This window comes from Sturnus vulgaris, chromosome 25 (assembly GCF_052056855.1).
Source record: "Sturnus vulgaris isolate bStuVul1 chromosome 25, bStuVul1.hap1, whole genome shotgun sequence".
NCBI lineage: Eukaryota > Metazoa > Chordata > Aves > Passeriformes > Sturnidae > Sturnus > Sturnus vulgaris.
Genome location: NC_142267.1, coordinates 4,987,907 through 4,998,151, shown reverse-complemented (window position 1 = coordinate 4,998,151; position 10,245 = coordinate 4,987,907). Strand labels below are relative to the sequence as shown.

At 43.8% G+C, this 10,245-nt stretch overlaps 1 protein-coding gene across 1 annotated transcript; it reads right to left on the bottom strand.

Moving 5' to 3' along the window:
- Window positions 1-19: 19 nt before the first annotated feature.
- On the bottom strand, window positions 20-9,835 carry LOC106856448 (natriuretic peptides A). The gene is made up of 3 exons (XM_014881764.2): window positions 7,227-9,835; window positions 5,481-5,766; window positions 20-27 (listed from the first exon to the last, which is right to left on the bottom strand). The coding sequence occupies exons 1-3, from the start codon at window positions 7,344-7,346 to the stop codon at window positions 20-22; spliced, it is 414 nt and encodes a 137-aa protein (XP_014737250.2). The 5' UTR covers window positions 7,347-9,835.
- Between the last annotated feature and the right edge of the window lie 410 nt (window positions 9,836-10,245).

Here is a 10,245-nt window from a genome sequence, read left to right as displayed (position 1 = left end):
GCCAGGCAGAGAGGTGTGGTTACTGCACTGCAAAGAGAGAGAAAGGGCAGCAACACACACAGAGCTCTTTGGGGAAAAAAGGCCAATTTATTGTACAGACAGCCCGGATTTAAAGTGTGTTAGTGCAGCCAGGACAGGACAGGAGCTCATTGGACAATTGGGAAAAACATCCTTGGGACAGCACCTCAGGATGTGTCCCACGGGAAAGACACCAGGTGTTAATGTTGATGATGAATTCCACTCTGTTTGTCACCATGTTCTCACCCTGGGAGACTCCTCCCTAACTGAAGCTGCAGTCAGCTTGTCAGCCTGGGAATGGAGCTGAGAGTCAGGAGAAATCCAGGCCTGAAAAGAATTTCCAAGCTGTAATTCCCCAGCTCTCTAAATGTGTGTCCACAGAGAGGAATGGCTGTGATCCATTGGGTTGTGACCACTGTAGATCCACATTCTCACAATAGCTGTTTCAAAGCAGTGAATTGCCATATTTAATAAGGAGCTAAATTGTGCACATTGTGCTCCTTTTCTTACCTGAGAACTCACATTCCTCCCAGTAAGTTAAAGAAAGAATTTAGACTACAGTGTGGCACTTCTTGTTTTACAGTTGGCTTCTCCAGGGTGTGAAAGATCTTAATTTCATCTTTAATGTTTATTTAGTTTGTGGCTATCTTTCCTGCTTTGTCCTGCTGTCTGCCTTACAGAAAAGAATTTGTGACAGTTTTGGAGCTTTTATCACATGCTTACAGGCCAAAAATATAAGTAGTCACTTTGACTACAGTCAAAGACTGTAGTCTTTGAGCACTGTAGAAATATCTGACCCAAAAAGCTCACTGCCCTTCCACGTTTCTGTGCATCAAGGGGGCTGTGTTGCACACAGTAGCTCTCTGAGGCACTCTTAACACAGAGTTAGCCAGCAGCTGGTCTGGATCCTTCCCTCTGGCTCTCCCTTGCTGGGTGTGTAATGCCAGGGAAAGCCTGAGATAAATAAAACCATCTCTTGGGAGGGAATGTCAGAAAATTGATTTGAGGAGCTAAAGAAGTGCCACGGAGGTCCTGACTAAGCAAGGAATAGGAAGGATGCCCTAGCAGGGGTAGGAAGGAGTCATCAGGAGAAAGGACTGGGAGAATTCTGCTTCAGCTCTGTGCTGCCTTTGGTTGTAAATGCAGGAATGTAGGAGGGGATAGGAGAGGTTGATAGATTTGTTGAATCCCACCATGTGTCATTGTCCCTGTAACGATACACTGGGGCTCTAGCAGAAAAAAGTCAGTGATGTTCAGTGAGATTATTATTATTTTTTTGATTTTTGCTTTGCTAGCAGGATACAAGCTGCCTCTTCAGTGTGTGTGCATTCCCATACAGGCTTGTTTATTCCCAGTTGTGGATCATGCAGCATGCACTGGAAGGAGCAGAGGATGGCTGCCCAGAGCTTTGGCTGTTGAAGGGGTGTGAGGAGAGAGTGAAGCTGCTCTTCTTGTCCAGGGTGCTGAAGGGCTTTGCAGTGACAGTGGGATACATTCAGTCTCCTCTGCCTCCTGTTCAAATGAGTGTCTGCAAAGGCTTACTGGGAGCTGGGATGAGATCCCAGTGAGTTCCACTGCTCTCTGGGAAGGGAGGGGAGTCAGTCAGGTGAGGTTTGGACTTTGAGATCATGGTTTAAAAGTGAATAGGATGTCCCTTTCTCCAGGCTGTTTCAACTGATGTATGGGCTTGTATGCTTAAAGGATCAGTAAGATGTGTGTTAAGCCATACATATATGGTTTAACACACATCTTACTGATCCTTTAAGCATTTTGGAACAGAGACTGGAACCCATATATACCAGTTTCAGTAGAAAACAACACTGTGTTGAAAACTCATGACTAACAGATAAGACACAACCTTGAGACCTTGATTGACTCTCCCAGCAGCTCTTCAATGCCTGTTCTAGAGAATATCTGTCTGGGATGGCTGAATTAACACACCAGTTTTATCTTTCTTTTATGTCCTCCCCATTCCCAGCATATCAGGTTTGACTCTAGCTGCCTTCCTACCCCCTTCTATTTTCATAGATTTCACCTCCCCCCCACTCTGCTTTAATGTACAGGATTGTGCTGGTTTTCCAAGAGAGCAGTCAGGAGATGGTAATAGAGGGGAAAAGTCTTACAAATCTTCCTTCCTTCCCACGTAAAAGTGTGGGACACACTTAGAAAGCTGATGTCAATCAGCAAAGGCCTTTGGGGGCCAAGATTTAGGGGAAGTAAATCAAGCAAGCTGGCTGCAGCCAGACTGGGATGTGAACTGGCACAGCTCCACACCTGCCTGCAGCAGTGGAGGGTGTGTGCCCTGTGCTTCACATACAATTTCCTAGAGAAACCAAGCAGTGCTGACAGCTCCTCTTGGCATTCTTGCCTGCCAGCTTGGATTCAGTGGAGGCATTTCATTTTGTGGGAAGCTGGATAGAGACAGTGCAGTGTCTGAGGGGCAAAGAAGCCATCAAGTCTAATTTGTAAATATACCCCATTCCAGGCATCCCCCTATTCCAAACAAGGCTCATGCCTTACAGAGTGCATGGAGCACACTGATGGAATTACTGCATTTCAGAGTCCAAAGGAAAGCAAGCTGCTGAATTAAGCACAGCCAATCATGGGTACTGCCAAATGCTATTAGGAAGTTTAAATTAAGTCTGGCAGGGCAGGAGGTGGCAAATGTCATTGTAGCTATGTCCTCTCTGGCCCCACTGGGATATTTCTTCGTTTACATGATGGCTGTTCCCAAGATTGCTCTCACCAGCAGCAGTAGTAGCCTTTTCTCATTCTTGGGGGTGATATTCTTTGCCTGTAGAGCTGATCAGTGTCGAGTTTCTCCCATTCAGCTTTTCCCAGTGCTTACTCCTGAGTGCAGCACTAGTCTGACCTGGCTGCGAGATTTCCCTGAGGGTGCTTTACAGCTCTGTGTGTGTATGGGAGTAGCAGTAAAAATCCAGTCAGAGATGCTTTTTTCCTCGATTGCTTACCCTCAATTAGGTTCTCCCAGACTGAAGGGTCTATTAACATGCTGTCTGCAAGCCAATACAGACTTGTTCCACCAGGAACTGGCTTGCTGCTAATACTGGACCCACCTGACTTTAGGTCAGGCAGCATTGCCTCTTCTTGCCATATTTAGCACATTCCACTGAACTAATCAGTGTTTTGTGCCTTGAGGGGCTGACAGGGAGGGACAATTTACAGTGTCTGTGCAAGCTGTGCTTGACTGGGTAAAATTCAGCTCCAGAAAGAGCTATTGTTAGAGTACACGAATGGTTTTTACTTTCAGTAGCACAGAGGAAGTCAGGCTGTTACCCATTGCTGGTGTGGAGGGATTCGCTTGCATGATCCCATCGTGCTGCAGTAGGTGTGTTTGGAAAGCCTTTTTAGAAGACAAAGCCCCATTGTTCCCACCAGGGCTCCCCAAAGGGTGACTTCACACCCCCTTGATCTGTGAAATTGAGGAAATGCAAAGCTTTTACTGCAGGGATGTCCCATGGATGCTGCTGGGAATCTTAACCTGGGAATTGATTGTGTCAGGGAAACCTGTGTGGACACTACTCCACAAAGTATTTTATCTGTAGCTGATGCTGCTGGAAGGAGAGGATTTGTATCACACTGTCTGTGGTTTCCTGTTGGATTGTAGCGAAATTATTCCCTCGGGTTGGACTTCTGCCCTTCTTCCCTGGGAAAGAATCACATGGCCCAGTGTGGAGAGCACACAGATCCCTCTTGGAGGCCATGTCAGCAGTGCAGGAGTGACTGGGAGGGTGGCTTGTCAGAAATGTGCTATGTGACATGAGTCCTACTGAAGTGTTGCAGCAGCCTTAGCTGTGACTGGCCCTGTGCAGGAGGGGTGTGCACTTGAATTTACCCTTTCCCTGAGAGCTGTTGTCAGCAGCTCTGGAACACCTGCCTTCCAGCACCTTATCCTCACCAGGCAGTATTTCTGTCCCCATGTGCATTTGCATAAGGAAAGAATTGGACTGTTCCAGCTGAGTCTGTCCTGGTGCTGAACAAGCCCTTAAGCCCTGAACAAGCTTCTCAGGGTACTCAGGTACATGGGAATGAGACTGGGAATGCACTGAGATTCTGGGAATGAGACTCATGAGGTGCTCAAAATAACACAGTTCCTAGCAGTACGTGCAGTCAATCACAGGACAGTTGTGTTGAGCTGGGCTTGATGCCACTGCTGGGGCTCACATGAGGATCCAAGCTCTTTGTTCCTTGGGGTGCTGACTGAATGTGGTTTTGGCAATATTGCCCTCTTTGGTGGGATGCTAGAATATGTTTTGGGTCAAATTCAGCTCCTAAGTGTGAAGGATAGCAGCTAAGGTTGACTAAACCTTAATCAGACTTCCAATGTTCCCATTGGCCATGTTAGAACAGCTTTGTGAGGGGCCATTCCCACAAAGGGAAAAATGTTCCATACAAGCTGCTGAGTGATCCCACCTACCCTCTCCTGAGGAATATCATGGTAATATTCAAACCCTTGGAGGAGGATCCTTTAAGAAATGCTGGGAATCAGCATCTCAGCCACGTGCACAGTGAGACAAGACACAGTTAATGATGTATCTTTCTGTTGATGCTCGTAACCTTTATTTGGTCACTGTGAGAAAGCATATACAATGAATTCCCTTTCCTCCCTCTGGTTATCTCGAAACTTGTGGAGTGTTATTTATTTCTTTTCATGTAATTTTTGCTTACACGAGGCATTTGTGGCAGTTCCCATGACTGAATAATCTAAACCAGCAAAAGGACTCTCTTACTACTGAAACCCTGTCTATAGGAGGATTCATGATGGTCTTGCAGTGTTACACAAGTTGGTTTTTTTCCCTGCTAACCTGTTAGCATTTCTTACTGCAGAGGAAAAGCCTCTAGTCAAAAACTCATTTTCATTTTTACCAGGTTCATGCTTTCTCTGTCTCATGTAAGTAAGTTGCAGGCTTGTGGGTACCAGAATACCAATAAAATTTAAGATTTTTACTTTCAGGAAATAGAAGAAAATTTAATGCAACAGACAGGAGAGAGTCCAGCACAGATGTCTAATGTGTTAGTTTTATTTAAAGATGGTCTGTCAGTGCTAGCATAAGAAATGTTCTTTAAAAAACATCAAATAAATAAATAAATAAATAAATAAAAATAGGAATAGCTTTCTGTTGAGAAGTTTAGAAATCATCTGGCTTTCATCTTGGGAGGAAGGGGTACTGTAAAGCATTCTTCAGAGCAGGGAAGAGGGAGGTTGATCCTAATTTCTCCGGGAACCTGCAAACCAAACATGAAATAAATGTCACTAAAATCCGGTTTTGTCTTGGTACATGTCACCATTGTCAGCAATGCTTTTGAGAAACCAATACTAGCTTAAATACTAGGCTCAAATTAATTCCATTCTCAAACTGTGTTTTCTTAAAGACTTAAGTGAGAAGCTGCTCCTTGCCTGTCCCATGGCTGTTCAGTGAAATGGTTTAAACAGGACTCACCATTGCACCCCATCCCACTGAGGGAGCCGATCCGATCAATCCTCCTCCCAAAACAGCCAGAATCTCTCATCATCCTGGGCATTTGCAGCCCCCTCAGTCTCTTGAAGAAGGGGTCTCTGTAGGACAGAGGGGTGTTGGCTGCAAGCCTGGCTTCAGCCTTCTGGTTGTCACTGTCATCAGCGAGTTCTGACGGGATCTCCTCCTGGGTTTTGGGTTGTTGCAGGTCAGGATTGGACTCCAGGGCTTCAATCATTGCAAACTTATCCTCCAGTCTCTCCAACAGAGCCTGTAAAAGAAGGATTAAATTCATGAAACTCATTGTTTTGTGGTCATTTACTAACTCTTCCAGTCCCTCTGTTCTGCATTCATCAATGGTCCCATAGCCCTCCCTAGGGAGGCTGACAGGTTGGATCCCAGCTTTGCTGGTTCTGTCCTTTGCATTATATCCCTGTTCACAATAATTCCATCTAAGGGAAGATACAGCTTCACCTTGTGAACTGAATGAAGCTGCTTGCCACAATGTGTATCTTACTGGCAAGGTTAGAAGACATCTTGGCAGAGAAGAAAATGCAAGATGTGGGTTGCACAGGGAGATACCAGCGGTGGTACACAGTCTGGGAGAACCTCTAGCCACACAGCCCACTCCCACATTCCCAAAAGTTGCTGCTTTGTCACCTCACTTGGAGAAGCTCTTGGTATTTTCACTGATCTCTGCCGCATGGATTACAGGATTGCTACTCCTTAAAGTAACTGAAAATTCCTGTATGGTAAATTCACTGCTGTGTGATTGCTTCCTGGGTGCCATTCTTTGTAATTTGTAAAACTTCCTGTAACTGGGGTCAGATAATCTCCTTAAGGGCAGCTCAATCAATTAGACGAATCTAATTGCCCATCTCTAGAATATGAATAGAGAGGAATGAGCCTTATGTCTTGCTTGACAGTGAGTGCATTTGGAAGCCGATCTTCCTGGCTGCTGGAAACAGCCTAGAGGCAGCTTTAGCTTCAATTGTCCTTACCAGCTCAGGGAGTTTGTTCTTAGGGCCTGAGAACAGCTTTGAGAAGCTGGTCACTGGTACCAGCCCAAGGAAAGGTTTGAGCTTTCAGATCCCATCAGTCTCAAGCTTGGACTGTGCTGTAACAATGGATTTTCTCTATTATTTGTTAAAATTCTTATCTGGTCGTTTTATAGCTGTGGAAGTTTTCTGGATCAGCCACACTAAATGATTATGTTATTCCCCTAGTAATGTTTTGAAAAGTCTTTGGGTGCTCTGCTTCACCTCCTCATCTCTCATCCAAATACAACCAGTTCTCTCAAATTCACAAAGCTAGAGCCATATGGCTGCCTTATGGAACAGGGATAGACATATAGGCATCAGGATAGACAGGACCCCACCTCAAAATTTTCTATTTGTTCTTACAGAGCTACTCTGATGATTTTTTCCTTCCCTGGAATTTTGTTTCCAGGAAGATGTATCTTTCAAAAGAACAGAAACGCCAAAGCAGACATCCTACAATATCATAATTTCGGTTCCCACTACTGCCCAGGAGCTCAGGTGAGCCCAGCATGGGAGGATATTGCCCTACAGAGCTTCTCTGAACCCCTTTGAAGAGCTGAGGCTTTGTCCCCTGGCATGTGATGGCTGATGTGGTTATTGGAGTCCAGTCATGCAAAAAGGAAGACAAAGCACCACCTCACACTCTGCTAAGCACCCCAAAAGTTAAATCTTGCAAAATGAGAGTCCTCACCTCCATGCTGGCCAGTTCTTTGGCAGGGCTGAGGCTGTAGATAGGGTTGGCTCTGCTGGACTGGAGCTGGATGAGCAGCAGCAAGAGGAAGCCATAGAAAAATGAGCCTTTAGTGTCCATGGCGCTGACTTCGTTGGGAATAGGAAAGTTCAAGCTCTTTCTTCTGAGATGTCCCTTCAAGTCTCTCTCTTTCTTGTCCTGTTGTGTCTCTTCTGAAGCTTGTCTTTTATACTCTTTGGGTGATCCCTGCTTCCTAGGTTATCAGTGGGTTTATCTTGGGCACATTCCAGTCCCACTGCAGGCATGCAGCTCTGTCAAGGGAAGATTCCCTTTATTAGCTGTCATTAGGCAGCAGCTGCTGTTGCTGAGGAATGTATGTCACAAGTCAGTGATTTCATGTCACTCCCCCTCCTCTTGATACCAGGCGCTGTGATTACATAGTCCAGTTGGAAATTCTTAGCAATTCTCTTTCAAGAGACCCCTATGGTCAGATTTACAGAGATGGGAAACAATCCCAAAACTGCTCTAAACTTTGCTCAGTTAGAAGATTTCTGTAAGGAAATTGCCTTTTACTGGGAAAACAACAGGCTTTCAGATGAGTTTTTGGTGAAGAGTCAAGAATGAAGATAAATGGATTTTCAGGACAAGTATTGTGCATGCTTTCCTTCTATATATGGAATATGTGCGGCCACCACATACCACAGAGTGTGCTGAAAATCCCAGATTTGGGCCACTTCTCTTTTCCTCTTGCTCCTGAGGTGATATCACCACTGAGACTTTGTGTTTGTGTGTTACCAACAAGAGCAGCACCTCGATCTGCACCTCGGTGCAGACTGACTGGGGAGAGCGAGCCCTGCACGACAACCCGGCATTGGTACTGCTGAAAAAAATCATATTTGATTTAAACAAATTTAAACATTTAAATAATGGGATTTCCTTAAGCATTCGTGGTAAGGCTTGACCCTGCATCAATAAAATTTAAAGAACAGGCAGCCAGATTCAGCAATAATCTTCTTTTACCATCATTGAAGAAAGAAAGTTGTTCGATGAGAACTTAAATAGGTAGCTTTTGGTGTTATTCAGAGAGGTGTCAGAATCTGTTCCAAAGAAAGAATGGATGGATTTGTGTATGTATGTTTTGTGAGGAGTCAAAGCAAAATCTTTAATTTTATATGTTAAAAATAAAAAGTATTTCTTTGTTTCTTTAACTGCTGAATGTCTTAATATTAGCTAGAAACTGCCTATTCTTAAATGAGCAATTACAGAAGTACAGAAGTGCTTCAAATTTCTCTTCCATTGGTGTCTTTGTGCATATAATATAACTAAAAATTAATCTTTTTACAGAAATGCAAGGGAGTTCTAAATCATGAAGCAGTGGCTTTTTTTGCATTTTCCTAATGTTTCTCGTTCCTTTAAATTGAAACAACAGAAGTTGAACGTCAGTCTAGTAATAATTTGTTGACTCTTCATACGAATCTAGATCTTGAAACAATCTCCTGAGTACACTTTAAAAAGAATAGCAATAGAATGATAAAGTTTTTCCCATGTCTTAAATGTCTTAACATGGTGTTTATGTATAAATATGTCCACATACTGTTCACATGATCAGCTACCAAAATTATACTAGAAAGGACGTTCTCAAGGTTGTGAAGTCACACTCCAATGCTATTTTTCCTAATGTAGCCCGAAGTCAGCCCAACTCTGTGTTCTGATGAAGCCCTTTATTATAAGAGCTCTCTCTACTTTTCCTCAGTGCTCTAGTTTTTCAGAGCATGGAGGCAATACTAGTTTTTTGTATTATTGTGTGCTCCAACGCTTTCTTATTTTGTGCTTTTAAAAAACAACTAAGATCCTGGTAGCTTGTTTTTAAAATTAACACTCTAGTGCAGTGTCTGTATAATTTATTAATTAGTTACAAGGATTCTCTTCCTGCTGCTCTTGGTGTGTGTATGTTTGTTTGTGCCAAGGTGTTACTTTGTTTTGTAAACTGCAAAAGTGGGAGAAGATAAACCAGAATTATTCATTGATTTTGAGTGTCTAATTTAAGATAATTAGAATCTGTTATTGTTGTATTTCTTGTTTCTTTCCTTTCACACCCCACCCACACTAAGTATTCTCTAGTGCACTCTATGTACAAAAATATTTTGTAGCTTGCTCTGAGTTTTCCTTTGTGCCTGGTTTGTTGGATTTTTTTTTGTACAGCAGCCCCTGGGGCACAAACCCAGCAGCAAGAAATTGAGAGACACAATATTAATCTCAGACGTGAAATATTTTGCTTTGAGTGACCTGTGCCTGTGAAACAATCTAATTTTTCCAGGACTTTAGTCATTAAGTCGGACCCCGAGATAGTCCTTGCTTTACTCATTCATTCCTTTTCATCCTCTGTGTTCCATGGCAGATAAATAAGATGCAGCAGCACGACTTCAGCCTCCATAATACTTTTCTAAGACAGAGAGCTTTTGTGCTCTATTCCATGTACAATGTAGCAAAGTGTAGAGATGGGATTAAATGCCTGCCTGTCACAGTAGCAGTTGTATTTTCACAGTCAAATTCCGCTCAATTATCCATCTCACAATTCTGCCAAAGCAAATGGAGCGTGACATGTCAGAACTCAGCTCATCGTTGTTAAAGCTATAAAAGTCACTTGTTTATCTCAGTGTTATCACGCTGATAAATTAATAGGAACTTCAGGCTTTATAGCTCAGCAGTGGAGACTCAAGATCTAGGCACTGCCCATGCTCAGCTGGGCATTTCCCTGGTAAAATGTCTGCCTTAACAGGGCAACAGGTTCTTCTAAAAAGCTTACTGTGACTGGTTTTAGGGCTGGGAATCTGGCACATTTCCCCTGCTTCCCAGGGTATGGGATGGGAGGTGTGGTGACATGAGGCTCCTTTAGAGCAGCTCTGGTTGCTGTGATCAGAGAGGGAGAGCACCAAGGGTGCTGCTGGCAGCCTGTGTGTGGATCCTGTGATGAGGAGGATGGACAGAGCTCAGCTGAGCTGACATTGCCCTTTCCCCA